This window comes from Dryobates pubescens, chromosome 34, assembly GCF_014839835.1.
Source record: "Dryobates pubescens isolate bDryPub1 chromosome 34, bDryPub1.pri, whole genome shotgun sequence".
Classification (NCBI taxonomy): Eukaryota; Metazoa; Chordata; class Aves; order Piciformes; family Picidae; genus Dryobates; species Dryobates pubescens.
This window is the reverse complement of record NC_071645.1, coordinates 8768638-8791044: the sequence shown is the minus strand read 5'-3', so window position 1 is coordinate 8791044 and position 22407 is coordinate 8768638. Positions and strand designations below refer to the sequence as shown.

General features: G+C 63.1%; 1 protein-coding gene across 1 annotated transcript in view; it reads left to right on the top strand.

The window, feature by feature from the left end:
* MSANTD2 (Myb/SANT DNA binding domain containing 2) overlaps window positions 1-22407 on the top strand; it is a 44731-nt gene that overhangs the window by 20519 nt on the left and 1805 nt on the right. Inside the window, exons 2-3 of the mRNA XM_054176185.1 lie at window positions 9573-9831; window positions 14255-14315. Of these exons, the coding sequence (XP_054032160.1) occupies window positions 9573-9831; window positions 14255-14315 (320 nt within the window). The remainder of the gene's footprint in view (window positions 1-9572; window positions 9832-14254; window positions 14316-22407) is intronic.

The window sequence follows — 22407 nt, the reverse complement described above, 5'->3', positions numbered from 1 at the left end:
TGCCCGGCCCCGAGCCGCTGCTCTCTGCCTGGCCCCGAGCCGCTGCTCCCTGCTCCCTGCCTGGCCCCGAGCCGCTGCTCCCTGCTCTCTGCCCGGCCCCGAGCCGCTGCTCCCTGCCCGGCCCCGAGCCGCTGCTCCCTGCCCGGCCCCGAGCCGCTGCTCCCTGCCCGGCCCCGAGCCGCTGCTCCCTGCTCTCTGCCCGGCCCCGAGCCGCTGCTCCCTGCCCGGCCCCGAGCCGCTGCTCCCTGCTCCCCGGCCCCGAGCCGCTGCTCCCCGCTCCCCGGCCCCGAGCCGCTGCTCCCTGCCCGGCCCCGAGCCGCTGCTCCCTGCTCCCCGGCCCCGAGCCGCTGCTCCCTGCTCCCTGCCCGGCCCCGAGCCGCTGCTCCCTGCCCGGCCCCGAGCCGCTGCTCCCTGCCCGGCCCCGAGCCGCTGCCTGCTCCCCGCCCGGCCCCGAGCCGCTGCCTTCTCCCTGCCCGGCCCCGAGCCGCTGCCTGCTCCCCGCCCGGCCCCGAGCCGCTGCTCCCCGCCCGGCCCCGAGCCGCTGCTCCCCGTCCGGCCCCGAGCCGCTGCTCCCTGTCCGGCCCCGAGCCGCCGTTCCCTGCTCCTGCCCCGAGCCGCTGCTCCCTGCTCCCTGCCCGGCCCCGAGCCGCTGCTCCCTGCCCGGCCCCGAGCCGCTGCTCCCTGTCCGGCCCCGAGCCGCCGTTCCCTGCTCCTGCCCCGAGCCGCCGTTCCCTGCTCCCTGCTTCCCGGCCCCGAGCCGCCGTTCCCTGCTCCCTGCCCGGCCCCGAGCCGCTGCTCCCTGCTCCCTGTCCCTGCCCGGCCCCGAGCCGCTGCTCCCTGCCCGGCCCCGAGCCGCTGCTCCCTGCCCGGCCCCGAGCCGCTGCCTGCTCCCCGCCCGGCCCCGAGCCGCTGCTCCCTGCCCGGCCCCGAGCCGCTGCTCCCTGCCCGGCCCCGAGCCGCTGCTCCCTGTCCCTGCCCGGCCCCGAGCCGCTGCTCCCTGTCCCTGCCCGGCCCCGAGCCGCTGCTCCCTGCTCCCTGCCCGGCCCCGAGCCGCTGCTCCCTGTCCCTGCCCGGCCCCGAGCCGCTGCTCCCTGCTCCCTGCCCGGCCCCGAGCCGCTGCTCCCTGCTCCTGCCCGGCCCCGAGCCGCTGCCTTCTCCCTGCCCGGCCCCGAGCCGCTGCTTCCCGCCCGGCCCCGAGCCGCTGCCTTCTCCCTGCCCAGCCCCGAGCCGCTGCCTTCTCCCTGCCCGGCCCCGAGCCGCTGCCTTCTCCCTGCCCGGCCCCGAGCCGCTGCTCCCTGCCCGGCCCCGAGCCGCTGCTCCCTGCTCCTCCCCGGCCCCGAGCAGCTCCTCACCCACCCAGGCCACACTTTGCTGCCATCTTCATTCTCACTTGGTCCCTGCTGAGGTCCTGCCTCCTGCAGGCTGAGTTCTGGAGCTGGTTCCTGTCCAGGCCAGAGCTGCTCCCTGGCTGTGGTTGTGATGCAGGAGTGGCAGTGGTGGATCCTCCATCACCCTCCTCTGCTGGCTTCTAGCACTGACAGCTCACCCAGTGTGGAGTCCTGGTTGTAGCCTGCACTGAGAACCCTTCTGGGTCCCCAGGGTGACTTAGCTTCTTCAGGTCATTGTCTGGAGAGCTCTCTGGTTGCTGCTCTCTGCTGGCATCATTGTGCTTGGAAAAGACCTTTGAGGTCCTGGGTTCCACCCATTCTGCAGCTCTCCCAGGCCCCTGGTCTTCCTCAGCTCCCTTTTCCCTTGGGACCTTCCCCTCTCTTCCCAGGGCCTGTGGGGCTGGGGCCAGAGGATGCAGGTCTCCAGCAGCTCCTGTGCTTGCAACCTGCAGGCTTTTGGGGCTGGGTCTGTGGGGGGCTGGTGGTGCTTTGCAGAGGAGGGCTGGGACTTGGTGTCTGATGTTGGAGATGTGTGGAGTCACCAAGGAGCTCCCTGTGGTGGTTGGAAGCTCTCTTGAGGCTTTGAGGAGCTCTTGCAGAGAGCAGAATCACAGAGCTGCTTTGCTTGGAAAAGCCTTCAGAGGTCACTGAGTCCAACCCCCAGCCCAGCACCACCGGGGGGTGATTGCTGCTCTTGCTCTGGGCTGAGCACAGGAGCAGAGCTTCTCATGGGGATTGACCTTCTCAGGTGATCCTCTCCTGCCTTGCTCACTCCTGGAACCTCAGAGCTCCTCAGCTGCTGAGCTGTGCAGAGCTGTTGCACAGCACCGTGGCATGGCTGGGCTGCAGGCACCTCAGCCAGTCCAAGCCCTGCCAGTGCAGGTTCTCCTAGGCCAGGTTGCCAGGAGCACACCCAGGTGGGTTTGGAATCTCTTCAGAGCAGGCTCCACAGCCTCTGGGCAGCCTGCTCCAGGCCTCCAGCAGCCTGCTCCAGGCCTCCAGCACCCTGAGAGTAAACAAATTTCTCCTTCAGTTCAAGTGAAACCTCCTGGGTTCCAGTTTGTGCCCAGTGCCTCCTGCCTGTCCCTGGGCACCACTGAGCAGAGCCCAGCCCCAGCCTCATGGCTTCCACCCTTCAGCTACTTCCATGCTTGGCTCAGATCCCCTCTGGGGCTGCTCTTCTCCAGGCTGTACAGCTCCAGGGCTCTCAGCCTTTGCTCCACTCAGAGATGCTCCAGGCCCCTGGGATCCCTCCAAGGAGCTCCTTGAGCGGGACAAAGGCAGCCCCCTGCAGTCCCACACTGCCCAGCTTCTCCCTCCTGTGCTCATGGTCACTACAGCCAAGGCTGCCCCCAGCCTGTACCTCCCTGGGCAGCCCCTCGCTGCTCTGGGTCGGTAGGAGGGGCTGCAGCTCACCTCTGCTCCCTGGCTGCTCAGCCACCTGCACCACAAACCTCCCTGGAGGAACCTTCTGGACCCTCTGTGCCTCACTGTGGCCTTTCTGGTTGGTGTCACCCTTGAGCACCAGGACCTGGGCTCTGGGGCTGCTTCTAGCTGTCTGTGCAAGGCCTCACTGACTGCTTCCTGCATCAACTGCCCAGAGCAGCATCCCCCCAGCAGCCTTCCCCTGCATTCTGCAGCTGCCTCTTCACCCCCCTGGGGAGAGCTCCCCCCAGCCCAGCTGCTGTCACAGGAGGAGCAGCTCCAGCACCTTGCCCTGCTGGGCTCCTCTGAAGCAGTCCTTAGCTCTGGTCATGAGAGTCCTCCTCATGGTCCTGTGCTGAAACTTCTTCACCTCCATTGCTTTGTGCTCCCACCACAGGATCCCAAACTGCTTTGGGTAGGAAGGGACCCCCAAAGCTCATTCCTGCAGCCCCCAGGGACATCCCCAAGCACAGCAGGTTGCTCCCAGCCCCAACCAACCTGAGCTGCCCTGCTGCCAGCCATGGGGCAGCTCCACCTCTCTGGGCAGCCTGGGCCAGGCTCTCCCCAGCCTCAGGCTCAACCATTTCTCCTTCTCTCCCCTCTCAAGCTCCCTCTTTGCCTTCCCAACCATCCCCCCTTGGCCTGGCCCAGCAGGCCCTGCTCCAGCCTCTGTGCCCAGCTTGCTTCATGCCCAGGGAGGCCACCAGAAGGTGTCCCTGGAGCCTTCTCCTCTGCAGGCTGCCCAAGGCCAACTCTCTCAGCCTGGCTCCCAGCAGAGGGCTTCCAGCCCTGCCAGCACTGCTGTGGCCTCCTCTGGCCCTGCTGCCCCAGCTCCCTGCCTGTGCTGTGCTGAGGGCTCCAGAGCTGCCCCAGCCCTGCAGGGGGGGTGAGCAGAGCCCAGCAGAGGGGCAGAATCCCCTCCCTCCATCTCCATCCAACCTGGCAGTGAGGATCTCAGGACCTCTCCCTGGGCCATCCCTGCCTGCCCTACAAACACTCCAGGCTCCAGCAGCAGCTTCTCTTCTCCCCTTGGTGTTTCATCTCATGTTGGCTGTGAGCATCTTGGCAGGCTGAGGGCAGGAGCTGTTGGCTGCTGCTGATCCAGGAGGTGAAGCCAAGAGCTCCTCTCTCCTGAGAAGCTCAAGAGCATCCTCAGAGCTGCCTGTTGTGCTAAGTGGTGCTCTGGGCCACGGGGACCTCTCATTTAATCAACCTAAAGAGCTTGCTGTGGAGATGTCTGCAGCCTCCACCTGCCCTGTGAAGCCCTTAGCATCTGCCCTGGGGGTTCTTGTGGTGGGCACCTGGGCCCCTGGTGGCCATGCTGTGGTTCTCCTTGTCTGATCTTGGGCTGTGCCTGCAGCACAGTCACCTCCTGAAGCTGCAGCTCCTGCAGAGGGAGGGGTTCTGTGGGGAGCTCAGAGGGGAGCTGAGGAGCTGGGAGTTGGAGAGGCTGAGGAGCTCCACGCTGAGCCTTTGGACTTGTGCCCTGTGGCTGGAGTGGGGATGTTGTGCCCTGGGCTTGCAGGCAGGGCAGTGAGCAGAGGGCCTCAGTCTCTCCCAGCCTGGGCCATTACCAGGTCTCTTTCCAGGTACTTGTCCTAAGTTGATGGTTTCTTGCCTGCCAAGCTGAGCACCTGGGGAGCCACGGAGCAGGAGGGGAGCTGGAGCCCGGCAGGAGTAGAGGAGGTGCAGAAGATCAGAGTAGGCCTTCAGGCTGGGCCATCACAGTAACCTGGGGGAGAAAGGTATCTGAAGCCTTTGGGTGCTCACCATGTCCAGGGGAGCTTTTGTGAAGTCCAGGGCCATGGCCACTCCTTCAGGTCTTTCCCAAGCCTCTGGCAGTGCCTCCAAGAGGGAGGAGCTGGCAGGGAGCTCAGTTCTCCAGGAGGTGAGACCAGAGAGCCACCAGCTGCCTGCCATGGCCTGCTGCTGCCTTTGGAAGCACCAGACTGGAGCTGCTGCTGGAGCTTGAGCTGCCCTCACCCACATGTGAGGTGCTCAGGCTGCTGTCACCCACATGTGAGGTGCTCAAGGTGCCCTCACCCACATGTGAGGTGCTCAGGGTGCCCTCACCCACATGTGAGGTGCTCAGGGTGCTGTCACCCACATGTGAGGTGCTCAAGGTGCTGTCACCCACATGTGAGGTGCTCAGGGTGCCCTCACCCACATGTGAGGTGCTCAGGGTGCCCTCACCCACATGTGAGGTGCTCAGGGTGCTGTCACCCACATGTGAGGTGCTCAGGCTGCCCTCACCCACATGTGAGGTGCTCAGGCTGCCCTCACCCACATGTGAGGTGCTCAGGGTGCTGTCACCCACATGTGAGGTGCTCAGGGTGCCCTCACCCACATGTGAGGTGCTCAGGCTGCCCTCACCCACATGTGAGGTGCTCAGGGTGCTGTCACCCACATGTGAGGTGCTCAGGCTGCTGTCACCCACATGTGAGGTGCTCAGGGTGCCCTCACCCACATGTGAGGTGCTCAAGGTGCTGTCACCCACATGTGAGGTGCTCAGGGTGCCCTCACCCACATGTGAGGTGCTCAGGGTGCCCTCACCCACATGTGAGGTGCTCAGGCTGCCCTCACCCACATGTGAGGTGCTCAGGGTGCTGTCACCCACATGTGAGGTGCTCAAGGTGCTGTCACCCACATGTGAGGTGCTCAGGGTGCTGTCACCCACATGTGAGGTGCTCAGGGTGCTGTCACCCACATGTGAGGTGCTCAAGGTGCTGTCACCCACATGTGAGGTGCTCAGGGTGCTGTCACCCACATGTGAGGTGCTCAGGCTGAAGTTTGAGGTGCTCTCAGCCCGGACAGGTTCTCCTGCTGGAGTCTGAGCTGCTTCCACCCAAATCAGAGGCTCCTGCTGGCATTTGACCTGCTCTCACCCAAGTTTGAGGCTCTCCTGCTGGCATTTGACCTGCTCTCACCCAAGTTTGAGGCTCTCCTGCTGGAGCTGGAAGTGCTCTCCCCCAGTTCCAAGGTGCTCTCACTGACATGTGAGGCTGTCCACCAGCAGAGGCTGATGCCAGCAGGTCCACCTGGGCAGCAGGCTCCAAAGTGCTCTTGGCTCTCAGGAGCAAGGAGCTCACTGATTTTCCCCTCCTCTAATCCTTTTCCTGTCCTCCTCTGGCTTGATGCTGAGCTCTTGGCATGGGAGAAGAAGGTGGTCTGCAGCCTGAGTGAAGCCTTTGGTTACTCCCAGGCTACAGCCTGGTGTGGAACACTCAGTAGCCCAAGAGTAGGGAGAGAAGGTGAAGCACAGAGCCAATGGCTGCAGGTGTTGAACAGTCCCAGGGAGGCTTGGCCAGGAGGGTTCCAGGGTTTGGTTTGGCTGCAGAGCTGCTGGGAGGTTGAGCTGGAGGCTCTCAGTCTGTGGCTAAAGCAGGGCAGGTGTCAGGTGGGATCTGGGCTCTGCTTTGCAGAGAGTCTGGGGGTGAAACAAGAGTTTGCCCACATGGAGGTGGGCTGAAAGGAGAGAAAGTGGAGTGAAAGGCTGAGGTTGAGCCCCCAGATGGATCTCTGAGCCCCCAGATGGATCTGAGCCCCCAGATGGATCTGAGCCCCCAGATGGATCTCTGAGCCCCCAGATGGATCTGAGCCCCCAGATGGATCTCTGTGTCCCCAGATGGATCTCTGTGCCCCCAGATGGTTCTGAGCCCCCAGATGGATCTCTGTGCCCCCAGATGGTTCTGAGCCCCCAGATGGATCTCTGTGTCCCCAGATGGTTCTGAGCCCCCAGATGGATCTGAGCCCCCAGATGGTTCTGTGCCCCCAGATGGCTCTCTGAGCCCCCAGATGTATATCTGAGCCCCCAGATGGATCTCTGTGCCCCCAGATGTATATCTGAGCCCCCAGATGGATCTGAGCCCCCAGATGGATCTCTGTGCCCCCAGATGGTTCTGAGCCCCCAGATGGATCTCTGAGCCCCCAGATGGATCTGAGCCCCCAGATGGTTCTGAGCCCCCAGATGGCTCTCTGAGCCCCCAGATGTATATCTGAGCCCCCAGATGGTTCTGAGCCCCCAGATGGATCTGAGCCCCCAGATGGTTCTGAGCCCCCAGATGGCTCTCTGAGCCCCCAGATGGTTCTGAGCCCCCAGATGGATCTCTGTGCCCCCAGATGGTTCTGAGCCCCCAGATGGATCTCTGTGCCCCCAGATGGTTCTGTGCCCCCAGATGGTTCTGAGCCCCCAGATGGATCTCTGTGCCCCCAGATGGTTCTGAGCCCCCAGATGGATCTCTGAGCCCCCAGATGGATCTGAGCCCCCAGATGGCTCTCTGAGCCCCCAGATGGATCTCTGAGCCCCCAGATGGATCTGAGCCCCCAGATGGATCTCTGTGCCCCCAGATGGATCTGAGCCCCCAGATGGATCTCTGAGCCCCCAGATGGATCTCTGTGCCCCCAGATGGTTCTGAGCCCCCAGATGGTTCTGAGCCCCCAGATGGATCTCTGTGCCCCCAGATGGATCTCTGAGCCCCCAGATGGATCTCTCTGCCCCCAGATGGATCTCTGAGCCCCCAGATGGATCTCTCTGCCCCCAGATGGATCTCTCTGCCCCCAGATGGATCTCTGAGCCCCCAGATGGATCTCTCTGCCCCCACTCCCCAGCGTGCAGCCAGGGAGTGCTGGGAGGTTTCTTGGCCAGGTCTTTGGTGCCAGCTTGAGGCAGCTGGTTGGTTTCCCTCTCCTTTCACCTTCCCTGGAGTCACAGAGTGGCCTGGGCTGGAGGGGAGCTGCAGAGGCCCCTGGCTGGTGCCCATCCCAGAGGCTCTCTCCATGCCCAGAGCTGCAGTCCGGGAGGGCCTCTCCCGCCGCCTCGGAGCCGCTCCGGGGCTGGGTGCTGCCTGGAGGCCTTTCTGGGTTTTCTCATTTTTCTGTTCTTTTTGTGTGTGTTTTCTTGACACAGCAGGGTAAAAACTGAGCTGCTGCTGCTTGGCAGTTCTGCTTCTTGCCCCCCACCAGGGCTCTGAGTACCCCGAGGAGACTGGTGAGGAGGTAACTCCTCTGCCGCCGCCGCTGTTAAACCAGGGTGTGAGGAGCATTAGGTAGGTCTGAGCCATCTGGAGGTGGCAAAGTTGTTCTTTTGGGGGGAAAAAAGACCCCAAGCCCCAGCAGCTGTGGCATTGTTGTGCTTCCAAGACTCCTGCTGCAGAGAGCACGGCGGTGGGGCTGGGCAGGTGTCTGCCCCGAAGGGGCTGCGCAGCCTCGGCAGCGGTGCCGGAGGCCCCAGCCCTGCAGGTGAGGCTCAGGGCTGACCTGGCAGTGCTGCCTCAATGCTTGGATGACCTTCAAGGTCTCCTCCAACCCAAGCAATTCCAACTTAATTCCCAGCTTGAGGCCTCTTTGGAGCTTCACCATTCAAGCCTGAGCAATCTGATCAATATCAGAGGGGTGGGAGGGGGACAGAGAGAGAGTGAGAGCTGTTTCTAGCCCTTACCAACCCAAACCCCAGCCAGGTGCAGCAAGCCTGGGGCACAGCAGCTTGTGGCTGAGGGATGCCCATGGAGATTGCTTCCCCTGGACACTAAGGAGGAAGCCTGGCTGGAAATCCTGGGCTGGTGGCTTTGCCTCACTGCCACCCTCAGCACAGGGACCACGAGCAGGCCAGGCTGTTGGACCCCAAGGCTGCTCTGAGCGTGCAGAGCCATGGCAGTGCTGTCACCCTGTGCAGTGCTGCTCCAGAGGGCTGGAGCTCCTCTCCTATGGGGACAGCCTGAGAGAGTTGGGGTTGTGCAGGCTGCAGAGGAGAAGGCTCCCAGGAGACCTTCTGGTGGCCTTCCAGGGTGTGCAGGGGGCTGCAAGCAAGCTGGGGAGGGACTTTGAGGGTGTCAGGGAGGGATAGAACTGGGGGGGATGGATCCAAGCTAGAGGAGGGGAGATTGAGATTGGCTGTGAGGAAGAAGTTGTTGCCCAGGAGGGTGGTGAGAGCCTGGCACAGGCTGCCCAGGGAGGTGGTGGCAGCCTCCTGCCTGGAGGTGTTTGCAGCCAGGCTGGAGGTGGCTGTGAGCAACCTGCTGTGGTGTGAGGTGTCCCTGCCCATGGCAGGGGGTTGAGCTGGCTGAGCCTTGAGGTCCCTTCCAACCCACCCCATCCTGTGATGCTCTGTGCAGTGCAGCCCCAGAGCCTTTGCAGTGTTATTGATTTGACCTCTTTTAAATTTCAGCAGCTTCTCAAGAGGCAGAGTTAGGAATGCAGACTGTGTAAGTAACACCCTCCCCAGCTCAGGCACACACACTGTGCCTCCTGTCTCCTGAGCAGAGAAGGAAGGTTGGACCATCTGTGCTTGGGGGAACTCTCCTTTCCCTTCTCCTTCCTCTCCCCTCCCTCTTTCTCCTCCTCCATGCTGTGGGCACCACACCAGCTCTGCTTCTCCCTGCCCCTCCTTGTAGGTGTGCATTCTTGCCTGGTTGGGGGCTCTCCCTGGGGGGCTCTTGGGATGTGTGTCCTCTTTGGTTGGTTTTACCCTGCCCCTGGCTTCCACTGAGCTGGTGCTGGGGGTTGTGAGGCTGGCTCTGGTGGAGCTGAGGCTGCTGCACACTGTGCTCTCGGTGTCTGCTTCGTGCTGGAGGGCTGGGGACAGCCAACGCTTCCTGGCAGGGATAGCTTCATTCAGGAGGATTTAGCTCGTGAGTGTGGGGCAGAAAACCCTCAGCAGAACTCAAGCCCAGCCTCTAGAGTCAGCACAGCAGCCAAGCAGGAGCCTGCAGGTGACTGTGAGCCCTGCTGCCCGGCAGTAACCTGCTGCTGCCTCTGTCTCAGACCCTCCGCAGGTGCTACAGCCGGGTGAAGGAGCACGGCGTGGGCAAGAGGAAAAGCAGCTACACCTTTGAGCAGCTGGAGCAGGTGTTTGGGCAGGGGGGATGGGACTCACAGCCCTGCCAGCCTGTCCTCATCAACAGCAGTGGCCTCTACCAGGAGCTGGAGTCGGATGGCAGCACCATGGAGGAGTACTCACAGGAGGATTGGGGGAACCACAGCCAGGAGCTCCACTGCTACCAGACTGGAGAGCAGGAGCTGGGTAAGGAAGCCCTGACTGCACCATCCTGAGCTAAACACACCCTGCCAGGCTGAGAGCTGGGCACTGGAACCTCCTGAAGGTGAAGCAGGGCAAGGGCAGGGTCCTGGCCCTGGGCAGGAACAACCTCCTGCAGCAGCACAGGGCAGGGGGAAGCTGCTGGCAAGCAGCTGCAAGCAGCAGCAGCTGGCAGTGCTGGGGGACAAGGAGTTGGCCAGCAGCAGCAAGGTGGCCTGGGGGCCAAGAAGGCCAAGGCTGTGCTGGGGGCATGGAGAAGAGTGTGGGCAGCAGCAGGGCAAGGGAGGTTGTGCTGCCCCTCTGCCCTGCCCTGCTGAGGCCACCTCTGGAGCCCTGGGGGCAGTTGTGTGCTGCCCAGGGGCAGAGGGCCAGAGAAGTGCTGGAGAGAGGGCAGGGGAGGCTGGGAAGCTGCTGAGGGGCCTGGAGCAGCTCTGGCAGGAGCCAAGGCTGAGAGCCCTGGGGCTGAGAGCCTGCAGCAGAGCAGCCCCAGAGCAATGCTCAGCAATGCTCAGCAAGAGCTGAAGGGCCCCTGGGGGGCAAGAGGCTGGGGCCAGCCTCTGCTGAGTGGTGCCCAGGGCCAGGCCCAGGGGCAGTGGGCAGAGAGTGGAGCCCAGGAGGTTGGAGGGGAAGAGGAGGAGCAAGTTGTTTGTTGGGAGGGTGCTGGAGGCCTGGAGCAGGCTGCCCAGAGAGGTTGTGGAGTGTCCTGGTGTGGAGAGCTTCCAACCCCCCCTGGGCACTGTGCCCCTGGGCAGGCTGCTGGGGGTGCCCTGCTGGAGCAGGGCTTGGGCTGGGGGAGCTCTGGGGGTCCCTTCCCTCCCCTCCATGCTGTCACTGTCTGGCTGCCACCTTTCCTGTTCTCAAGGTTCAGCCACTTGGTGTTCTGGGAGAGGAGAGGAAGCAATTCCTCAGCTCCTCAGCAGAATGTAGCTCCCAAAGTGGTTTAGGAGCTGAGGGCCTGGCAGGGGAGGGGAGTGCTGCCTGGCCAGGAGTGCCTGAGGAGGGGGTGACCCCTGCTCTGTGCTCCCCCTGCTCAGTGCCACTCCTCCTTGCAGCACTGGGATGGGATTTGCCCTTTCTCCTCCTTTGGGGTCCTTGGGCACCCCCTGAGCCTGAGCAGAGCTGCAGACTGCTGCTGCCAACCACAGCCCCTGCTGGGCCCTGTGGCTCCTGCCTGCAGCCCCTGGGCTGTGCTGCACATCTGGAAATGTACACAGGCCAGATTTGTGGCCTGCTCTAAGTGACAAAGGGAGCAGGCAAGTGGAGGCTGAGGGCTGGAGAGAGCTCCTCCTGCTTGCCTGAGGGAGGGAAGCCTGCAGCAGAATGGATGAATGAGCTCAGCTGGGCCCTGCTCACTGCTTGTGGCTCACTGAGCTGGGAGCAAGGCAGCAAAGCTTCACAAACTCCTGAGCTGAGCAGGCTGCTGGAGCAGGAGGGTTCTGCAAGCTTAGAACCACAGAATTGGTTTGGTTGGAAGAGAGCTTTAAGAGCACAGAGCCCAACCAGGAGCCAGCACTGCCCCAGGGCAGCAGCAGAGCATGGCCTCAGCACCACAGCAGTGGAGACTCCACCACTGCCCTGGGCAGCCTGGGCCAGGCCTTGGGAACCCTTTCAGGCAAAAAGTTTCTTCTCATGGCCAACCTGAACCTCCCCTGGGGCAGCCTGAGGCCATTGCCTCCTGTCCTGTCCCTTGTTCCTGGGAGCAGAGCCCAAGCCCCACCTGGCTCCAGCCTCCTTGCAGGGAGCTGCAGAGAGCAAGGAGGTCTCCCTCAGCCTCCTCTGCTCCAGCCTCACCACCCCCAGCTCCCTCAGCTGCTCCTCCCCAGCCCTCTTCCCCCAGACCCTTCCCCAGCTTCCTTGCCCTTCCCTGGCCCTGCTGCAGCCTCTCAAGGTGCTGCTGGGAGCCAGCAGCCCAGAGCTGAAGGCAGCACTGCAGGGGTGGCCTCAGCAGTGCCCAGCCCAGGGGCACAATCCCTGCCCTGCTCCTGCTGCCCACAGCATTGCTGCTGCAGGCCAGGCTGCTGGTGGCCTTCTTGCCCAGCTGGGCACCCCCTGGCTCCTCTGCAGCTGCTGGCACCCAGCACCCCCAGGGCCTTTGCTGCTGGGCACTTTGCAGCCCCTCTGGCCCAGCCTGGAGCCTTGCTGGGGTTGTGGTGAGCCAAGGGCAGGACCCAGCCCTTGGCCTTGCTGAGCCTCATGCCCTTGGCCTTGGCTGCTCCCTGCAGCCTGCCCAGGTCCCTCTGCAGAGCCTCCAACCCTGCAGCAGCTCAACACAGCCACCCAGCTCGGTGCCCCCTGCAGGCTCCTGAGGCAGCCTCGATGCCCTCACCCAGGTCATTGATTGGAGAGCCCTGGGCCCAGCACTGAGCCCTGGGGACCCCCTGTGGGCAGCCCCCTCTGGATTTAGCTCCATCCCCAGCACTCCTGGGCCCAGTTGTTACCCAGGGCAGCATCCAACTCTCCCAGCCCTCAGCAGCAGCTTCTCCAGGAGGATGCTGTGGGACACAAGTCCAAAGCTTTACTGCAGGGCAGCTGGACACAGCCAGAGCCTGCCCAACCCACTGGGCACATTTCTGGCTCCTGGGGACCAGCCTCAGGGCTGCTCCTTGCTCCCTGCCATGGGAGCCATTGTGCCAGGGGTGAGCTGGGCCCAGCTCATGGTGCAGGGAGGAGTTTTTTCCCCTCATGGTTTCCAGAGTGAAGAAGGAAAAGGAGACACAGTCCCCAGGCTGTGTGGGGAGCCAGGGGCTTGGGGAGAGGCTTTGATCCCAGTTTAACCTTTGTGCTTTGGTTGGTAGCTGCATCCCAGCTCTTCCCCAGGGGGGTTACAAGTCAGGAGCAGGAGGGTGAGGAGCAGTGAGGAGAAGCTGATCTGATGTTGGCAAACAGCTGGATGGGGCTGATCCTGCCCAGGCTGACTCCTGGTGAGTCCAACCCCGCTGCCTGCTTTGTCACCATCTCTGTGGCTGCATGGCTGCAAGAGCTGTGCCCAGCAGCTCCATGCCCAGCTGCAGGGCAGTGCCCACTGGGGCTCCTCAGGGCTCTGTCCTGGGCCCAGTGCTCTTCAGCATCTTTGGGCACTGAGTGCACCCTCAGCAAGGCTGCTGGTGGCACCAGGCTGGGTGCTGCTGGCCTCACTGGAGGGCAGGGATGGCATCCAGAAGGCTCCTGACAGGCTGCAGAAGTGTCCCAGTGCCAGCTGCAAGAGGTTCACCAAGTCACAGGGCAAGGTCCTGCAGCTGGCAGGGGCCAGCCCCAGGCACAGTCCAGGCTGGGTGCAGGGGGTTGAGAGCAGCCCTGAAGGAGCCTTGGGGGTGCTGGGTGCTGAGCAGCTCCCCAGGAGCCAGCAGTGCCTCCTGCAGCCCTCAGGCAGCTGTGTGCTGGGCTGCAGCCAGAGCAGGGTGGGCAGAGGGCAGCAGAGGAGATTCTGCCCCTGGGCTCTGCTCAGACCTCACCTCCAACCCTGCCTCCAGCTCTGCTGTCCCCAGCAGGAGAAGGACTCAGAGCTGCTGGAGAGGGTCCAGAGGAGGCCACAAGGATGCTCCAAGGGCTGGAGCAGCTCTGCTGTGAGCACAGGCTGAGGGAGCTGGGGCTGTGCAGCCTGCAGAGGAGAAGGCTCCAGGGGCACCTCAGAGCTGCTGCCAGGACCTGAAGGGATCCTGCAGGAAGGCTGCAGAGAGACTTTCCCTGAGGGGGTCTGAGACAGGACAAGGAGGAAGGGTTTGGAGCTGAGGCAGAGCAGGGTTAGAGTGGAGCTGAGGAAGAAGTTGTTCAGCAGGAGGCAGCTGAGCCTCTGGCACAGGCTGCCCAGGGAGGCTGTGGCTGCCTCCTGCCTGGGGGTGTTCAGGGCCAGGCTGGATGAGGCCCTGAGCAGCTGAGTGCAGCTGAGAGGAGTCCCTGGGCATGGCAGGAGGTTGGAGATGAGCTCTGAGCTCCCTTCCAGCCTGAGCCTTGCTGTGCTTCCCTTCAGGCCGTTGGGAGCCCTGGGCTGCTGCTGTCCTTGGTGTGGCTGAGAGCAGCTGCTGGCTGCAGCAGTCAGGGCAGGGCAGATGGCTTTGTGCTGCTGCTTGCTTCCCAGATGTCCTCTTCAAAGCCTTCTCCCCTCCCTCCCTCCCTCCTTGCTCCTCAGTGCAGTTTGCAGTTGCATTGATTTGTGACTCCACAGCCAGCATCCCTCTCTTGGCCTCATGTCCTGGAGGGTTTTGTCCTCCCAGAGCTGGTTCAGATCTGAACTGGCCACAGCTCTGTGGGAATCCCACTCACTTGTGGGAGACTGAGGAGCTCTGAGGACCTGCAGGCTCAGGAAGCAGCTCTGGGTTTATTTTGCTTTCCAGCTCCAGCTTTTGAAGTCAACCAGGGCCTGGGAGGGTTGGTTCCTCTCTGACACTCTGCTGCCTTCTCTCCCTTGCAGATGAGATGCCCACCCCGAAAAGAACACTAAAGATCAAACAGGAGTCTTCAGAAGACAGCCAGTAAGTCACTCCTGGGTGCTTCACCCTGCTCTCTCTCCCAGGGGATGCTGTGCAGCAGGGGGAGGAGGGGTGGAACTCCTGAGTGTGCTTAGAGCCAGATGGCTGCAGCTGGGGCTGCTTCAGGCCTGCTGCCAGCTCCCTCACCACAGCTGCCCAGCTCCACAGCTCTGCCTCTGCAGGGCTCTGGTGGAGCCCCCAAGGCTCCCTGCAGGAATGAAGCAGGGCCAGAGCACAGCTGGGATGTGTGTGGGGAGGCTGCAAGCTCTTGGGCTGCATTCTTCCATTTGTCTGAAGTTTGTCCCTGTGGAGGTGAGGAAATGTGAGGGAGTTTGGTGCCTTTGCCCTCCTGGGTGGGAAGCCAGGCTGAGGCCCCTGGGATCTTAGTCATTTGGGCAGCTTTCCAGAGCTGAGTTGTAGCCCTGTGAGCAGTTGAAGCAGTGGCAAATAGCCCTCAGAGTGCTTTGAGCTCCCTCAGCAGCACCAAGCAGACAGGGGAATGAATCCCAGCATGGCTCAGGCTGGAAGGGAGCTCAGAGCTCATCTCCAACCTCCTGCCATGCCCAGGGACTCCTCTCAGCTGCACTCAGCTGCTCAGGGCCTCATCCAGCCTGGCCCTGAACACCCCCAGGCAGGAGGCAGCCACAGCCTCCCTGGGCAGCCTGGGCCAGAGTCTCAGCTCCCTCCTGCTGAACAACTTCTTCCTCAGCTCCAAACCCTTCCTCCTTGTCCTGTCTCAGACACCCTCAGGGAAAGTCTCTCTGCAGCCTTCCTGCAGGATCCCTTCAGGTCCTGGCAGCAGCTCTGAGCTCCCCCTGGAGCCTTACAGAATTAACCAAGTTGGAAAAGACTTTTGAGATCATCAGGTGGAGAAGAGGAGGCTCAGGGGAGACCTTCTTGCTCTCTGCAACTCCCTGCAGGGAGGTTGGAGACAGCTGGGGGTTGGGCTCTTCTGCCAGGCACCCAGCCCCAGAACAAGAGGACACAGTCTCAAGCTGTGCCAGGGGAGGTTCAGGCTGGAGGGGAGGAGAAAGTTCTTCCCAGCAAGAGGAATTGGCCCTTGGGATGTGCTGCCCAGGGAGGTGGTGGAGTCCCTGTGCCTGGAGGTGTTCCAGAGGGGATTGGATGTGGCCCTTGGAGCCATGGTTGAGCTGTCAGGAGGTGCTGGGTGACAGCTTGGCCTTGATGAGCTCTGAGGTCTCTTCCAACCTTCTTGATTCTGTGATTCAAAGCCATTGTTCCTCTCCTGGCACTCCCAGCCCTTGTCCAGAGTTCCTCCCCAGCTCTCCTGGAGCCCTTCAGGTACTGGGAGGCTGCTCTGAGGTCTCCCTGCAGCCTTCTCCTCTCCAGGCTGCACAGCCCCAGCTCTCCCAGCCTGGCCCCCCAGGGGAGGCTCTCAGCCCTCTGCTCATCTCTGTGGCCTCCTCTGGAGCCTCTCCAGCAGCTCCAGGTCCTTGTGCTGGGGGCCCCAGAGCTGGAGGCAGTGCTGCAGGTGGGGGCTGAGCAGGGCAGAGGGGGCCATCCCCTCTCTTCATCCTGCTGCTCTCCTCTCAGCTGCTGCAGACTCTTTCACCTTTCAAGGAGTGTCTTGGGGAGCTGCATTGAGAACAATACTGACTGTCCTGAGGCAGAAGCTTGGAGTGCCTGGATGCTGCAGGCCTTGCTGTGCAGTCTGCTGGATTCAGACCTCTCACAATTCTCTGGCTGTGTTTTTCCCCTCTGAATTCCTCTCTCAATGCACAGAACCCTCTGCAGTCTCAGGCACTTGCTGAAGCCTGCAGCTGATCAGCCCCAGGTATGTGCTCAGTGGAAGCACAAAGCATCTCCCAGCTGCTGAAATGCCTTTGTTTCCCCCAGCAGGAGGGCACAGAGCTCTACAGCTCTGACTTGGTAGATCAGAAGCAGTCAGAAGAAACAGGAAAGTTGGTACTGAGATAGAGAGCCCCAGCATGGAGGGGAGGGAAGGGAACCCCAGAGCTCCCCCAGCCCAGGCCCTGCCCCAGCAGGGCTCCCCCAGCAGCCTGCCCAGGGGCACAGTGCCCAGGGGGGGTTGGAAGCTCTCCACACCAGGACACTCCACAACCTCTCTGGGCAGCCTGCTCCAGGCCTCCAGCAGCCTCCCAACAAACAACTTTCTCCTCCTCTTCCCCTCCAACCTCCTGGGCTCCACTCTCTGCCCACTGCCCCTTGGCCTGGCCCTGGGCACCCTCAGGGCCTGTGCAGGTGTCCAGCAGAGAGCAGCTCAGTGGGATCAGAAGAGCAGCAGCAGCACCTTCAGCCCCCAGGCTGCCTCCTGCAGTGCTAAATGTTGTGGCTTTGCCTCCTGCTCTCCTTCCCTTGGAAGGGATTTTGGAGCTTGCAGCAAATCTGGGGAGCAGACCTGCACCCTGGTGCTGTCTCTTGGCAGAGAGGGTCAGAGAGTGCTGCCAAGATCCTTGCTGTGGGAAGCTGAGCCCTTTGGGTGCTGGGCTGGATCCTCCTCCTCCTGCTGCAGCACACAAGGTTGGGGCTGCTGCTGCTGTCAGCTGGCCACAAACTGCAGGACCTGGGACCTCACCTCCCTGCTGCTGCCTGGGAGGAGTTCAGCTGCTCCTGCCAGCCCTGGACCTCATTCTGCACCCCCAACCCAATGTGTCCCACCTCAGGCTGACAGGCTCAGAGGGTGTCAGGGGCTGGAAGGGACCTCTGGAGAGCTTTGAGTCCCCCCTGCTGCCAGGGCAGCAGCACAGAGTCCAGCACAGGTCACACAGAACACATCCAGGCAGGGCTGGGAAGGCTCCAGGGAAGGAGACTCCACAACCTCTCTGGGCAGCCTGCTCCAGGCCTCTGGGAGCCTCCCAGGGCAGAAGTTCCTCCTCCTGCTGAGCTGCAACCTCCTGGGCTGCAGTTTCCATCCCTTGCTCCTTGGCCTATGCCAGGGTGCAGCTGAGCAGAGCCTGGCCCTGTGCCCTCCCTCCTGACCCCCAGCCCTCAGCTCTTGAGAGACATTGATCAGATCCCTCTCAGCCTTCTCCTCTGCAGCCTGAGCAGCCCCAGGGCTCTCAGCCTCTCCTCCCCAGGCAGTGCTGCAGTCCCTGCAGCAGCCTTGCAGCCCTCCCTTGGCCTCTCCCCAGCAGATCCCTCACCCCCATGGCTCCTCAGCAGGGCCAGCACTGCCTCTCTGAGCTGCAGGGCCAGGAGCTGACCTCCCACACCTCAGGGCTTCCTCTGCTTCCTGCATTGCCTTGGTTTTGGCAGGGGAGGAAGTGAAGAGCAGCAGCTGAGCTGTGTGCAGCTCCTGGGCTCCATCAGCTGGAGCTGGACTCTGCTCCCCCAGCAGAGTGCTGCCTCTGCTGCTGCATCCTCTCAGACTGCCCCCAGGGAAGTGCTCTGGGGAGCAGAGTGTCCCTGCAGACTCCTTCCTGCTGGGTGAATCTCTTTGGGGAGCAGTGTCCCTGCAGACTCCTTCCTGCTGGGTGGATCTCCCTGGGGAGCACTCTTGCAGGCTGGGGGCTTTGTGAAGGTGCTCCAGAAGCAGGAGCCAGGCCCTCCCCTCAGCCCAGCTGCCTGAGCCTCTTTGAAGTCAGCTTCTGTTGGAAACACAACCAATCTCCACCAAATCTTCTCTCCCCTCTCCTCTCATCTGAATTGCAAAAGCCTGCAAGGAGGAGGAGGTGCAGCTGGGCCAGGCTGCAGCTGGGGGAAGGCTGCAGTGCAGCTCTAGGGCACCTTCTGCAGATGGAAAAGGAGATTGCCTGCAGGCACAGGGTGCAGAGAGGGGAAACCCTCTGCTGGCTGGGCTCTTCCTGGGGAAAGCTAACCAGCAGTGACAGTGGCAGGGTGACCATGGCTGCCTGGCCAAGCCTTGGAGGTGCTGGATAGAGCCTGGGACAGTGGAGCCCAGCAGGATGGTTGCTGAGTGCTGGAGGAAGAGGAGATGTGGAAACCAAGCAGCAGAGCTGCTGGAAATGGCTTTTCCCTGCTGCTTCCTCTGTGCTGGGAGTGATGAATTCCCTGTGGAGAAAGCACTTCCCTGCCTTAGAGAGAGAGGTGTGGGGGGAAAGGGCCCCCAGAGCTCCCCCAGCCCCTGCCCCAGCAGGGCACCCACAGCAGCTTGCCCAGGGGCACAGTGCCCAGGGGGGGTTGGAAGCTCTCCACACCAGGACACTCCACAACCTCTCTGGGCAGCCTGCTCCAGGCCTCCAGCACCCTCCCAACAAACAACTTTCTCCTCCTCCTCACCTCCAACCTCCTGGGCTCCACTCTCTGCCCACTGCCCCTGGGCCTGGCCCTGGGCACCACTCAGCAGAGGCTGGCCCCAGCCTCTTGCCCCCCAGGGGCCCTTCAGCTCTTGCTGAGCATTGCTGAGCATTGCTCTGGGGCTGCTCTGCTGCAGGCTCTCAGCCCCAGGGCTCTCAGCCTTGGCTCCTGCCAGAGCTGCTCCAGGCCCCTCAGCAGCTTCCCAGCCTCCCCTGCCCTCTCTCCAGCACTTCTCTGGCCCTCTGCCCCTGGGCAGCACACAACTGCCCCCAGGGCTCCAGAGGTGGCCTCAGCAGGGCAGGGCAGAGGGGCAGCACAACCTCCCTTGCCCTGCTGCTGCCCACACTCTTCTCCATGCCCCCAGCACAGCCTTGGCCTTCTTGGCTCCCAGGCCACCTTGCTGCTGCTGGCCAACTCCTTGTCCCCCAGCACTGCCAGCTGCTTCTGCTTGCAGCTGCTTGCCAGCAGCTTCCCCCTGCCCTGTGCTGCTGCAGGAGGTTGTTCCTGCCCAGGGCCAGGACCCTGCCCTTGAGGTGCTGCTGTGCAGCAGTTCCTCAGCCAGCAGCAGTTTGATGAGTGACAAATTTCTTCCCAGCAGCTCTTCAGCTCTGGTTTGTGCTGAGCTGAACCTGGCAGGGTATTTATGGAGCACTTCCTGAAGGTGTGGGCTCTGCTCTGCTCTTGGGTGCTTAGCTCTGCTCCTCCTCTGCTGAATGAAACCTGCCCACACTGCTGCCTCTGCCTCTGCCTCTGGAAGGGCCTCCTGTGCCTGAAGTGCAGCTCAGCTCTCTGCAGTCAGAGGAGTGAAACCCCAGCCCTGTGCTGCCTGCTGCCCTCCCTGCCTGCTGCCCTCCCCTGCCCCCTGCCCTCCCTGCCTGCTGCCCTCCCTGCCCTCTGCCCTCCCTGCCCTCAGCCCTCCCTGCCTGCTGCCCTCCCTGCCTGCTGCCCTCCCTGCCTGCTGCCCTCCCTGCCCTCAGCCCTCCCTGCCTGCTGCCCTCCCTGCCCTCTGCCCTCCCTGCCTGCTGCCCTCCCTGCCTGCTGCCCTCCCTGCCTGCTGCCATCCCCTGCCCTCTGCCCTCCCTGCCTGCTGCCCTCCCTGCCTGCTGCCATCCCCTGCCCTCTGCCCTCTGCCCTCCCTGCCTGCTGCCATCCCCTGCCTGCTGCCCTCCCTGCCTGCTGCCATCCCCTGCCTGCTGCCCTCCCTGCCCTCTGCCCACCCTGCCCTCTGCCCTCCCTGCCCTCTGCCCTCCCTGCCTGCTGCCCTCCCCTGCCCTCTGCCCTCCCTGCCCTCTGCCCTCCCTGCCTGCTGCCCTCCCTGCCTGCTGCCCTCCCCTGCCCTCTGCCCTCCCTGCCCTCTGCCCACCCTGCCCTCTGCCCTCCCTGCCCTCTGCCCTCCCTGCCTGCTGCCCTCCCCTGCCCTCTGCCCTCCCTGTCCTCTGCCCTCCCTGCCTGCTGCCCTCCCCTGCCCTCTGCCCTCCCTGCCTGCTGCCCTCCCCTGCCTGCTGCCCTCCCTGCCTGCTGCCCTCCCTGCCCTCTGCCCTCCCTGCCTGCTGCCCTCCCTGCCCTCTGCCCTCCCCTGCCCTCTGCCCTCCCTGCCTGCTGCCCTCCCTGCCCTCTGCCCTCCCTGCCTGCTGCCCAGAAGGTTTCTACTTTGCAATTGCAATGATTATGGTGGAGATGGTCTTGAAGATTGCCTTGAAGGGCACTCAGGGCTCTTCTGATGTGCTGCTGGACTCTCAGGCCAGTTGTGCTGTTTGGCCACAGGCTGGGTCCTGCCCTTGGCTCACCACAACCCCAGCAAGGCTCCAGGCTGGGCCAGAGGGGCTGCAAAGGGCCCAGCAGCAAAGGCCCTGGGGGTGCTGGGTGCCAGCAGCTGCAGAGGAGCCAGGGGGTGCCCAGCTGGGCAAGAAGGCCACCAGCAGCCTGGCCTGCAGCAGCAATGCTGTGGGCAGCAGGAGCAGGGCAGGGGTTGTGCCCCTGGGCTGGGCACTGCTGAGGCCACCCCTGGAGTGCTGCCTTCAGCTCTGGGCTGCTGGCTCCCAGCAGCACCTTGAGAGGCTGCAGCAGGGCCAGGGAAGGGCAAGGAAGCTGGGGAAGGGTCTGGGGAAGAGGGCTGGGGAGGAGCAGCTGAGGGAGCTGGGGGTGGTGAGGCTGGAGCAGAGGAGGCTGAGGGAGACCTCCTTGCTCTCTGCAGCTCCCTGCAAGGAGGCTGGAGCCAGGTGGGGCTTGGGCTCTGCTCCCAGGAACAAGGGACAGGAGAAGAGGTCTGAGGTTGTGCCAGGGGAGGGTTGGGTTGGAGGTGAGGATCAATTTCTTCCCCAAAAGGGCTGTCAGAGGCTGCCCAGGGCAGTGGTGGAGTCCTCCTGCCTGGAGGTTTTTCAGAGCTGTGGTGCTGAGGCCATGCTCTGGTGGTGCCCTGGCAGGGCTGGGGAGGGTTGGACTCCAGGATCTTTGAGGTCTCTTCCAGCCCAAACTATTCCATGGCTCTGTGAACCTCTGAGTGTCCAACTGCTCCGTGCAGAGCTCTGTGCCTCTGGGAGGCAGCAGCTCCCTGGGGGCCGAGCAGCGCCGGGAGAGCCTTCCCCAGGCGGTGCCTGGTGCTGACCCCTGGGAGCAGGGCTGAGAGGAGAGGCTGCCCGGGCTGTGGGGAGGGCTGCAGCTCCCAAACCCTCGCTGAGGACTTCCTGGTCCCCACAGCACAGAGCTGCAGCTGCCAGGGGCTCAGCCTCGGGTGGTTTGTGTCACAGCTGCTGGTGCTTGGGGACCAGCGTGTGCCCAGCACTGCCTTGCTGCCCTCCGTGGGTGGCCGTGGGAGGAAGCTGATTGTAGGGAGCTGAAGGCATCGCTGTGAAGGCAGCAAAGGAGCTCCCAGGAGCAGGGAGTTGTGTGCCCCAGGGAAGCCTGCTGCCACCCGGGGGGGCAGGGCAGGTGCAGCAGGTTCTCCTGGTGGGACATGGGAGGGGGAACAGCCCCCCTGGGGCTGTGGTCACCTCCCTGTGATTGCTCTTCAGCCTCCCAGCAGATACAAGGGAGGGGAGCTGCGAGGAGAGAGCTTTGAATTCCCCTTTGTTGGCCCTCCCGAGGTTTCTCCGTTGCCAAACGAGTCAGCTCATCTTCCCACCGCGCTGATTAGAGGACAATAACTCCTGCAATTAGTGGTTCTCCTCACGAGCTAATTACACCCCCAGTGTCTCATCCATTCAGCCTGGAGGAAGCTGCTCCTGCTTGCCTCAGGCACTCTGCTGGTGCTGGAAGCTCAGGGATGTGGTTCCTGGATATCCAGAGGGCTTCTGCTGCCCATCCCACAGCGGCCTCTGCCTGGCCCAGGGGCATCTGCTGCAGGGGCTCCATCCTGCGAGCCATGGACCTGATCCAGCGCTGGGGCTGAGCCTTCTGGAGCAGCTGGGGCCTTGCTTTGTGGCCTTTCTAACAGCAGCCCTGTGTGCTCCTGGTAATGAGGGCCTGGGTGAACCTCCTGAGGGCCAACAGGCAAGGTCCTGCTCCTGGGTCAGGGCAGCCTCCTGTATCGATCCAGGCTGCAGAGCAGGACTTGGGGGTGCTGGGGTGGGGAAGGCTGAGCATGAGCAGGCACTGAGTGCTGCCACCAGAGCCAGCTGTGGCTGATCCCCAGCAGTGGTGGAGTCCCCATCCCTGGAGGGGTTTCAAAGCCAGGGAGGTGCTGTGCTGAGGGACCTGGCTCAGTGGTGACCTGGCAGGGCTGGGCTAAGGGCTGGATTCAGTGATCTGAAAAGTCCTCTTCCAACCAAAATGGTTTCATGATCTTCAGGGCCTCATCCAGCCACAGTGATTCCTGTGTGACCTGCCCTAGCTGACCCTGCTGGGGGGCTGGACTTGG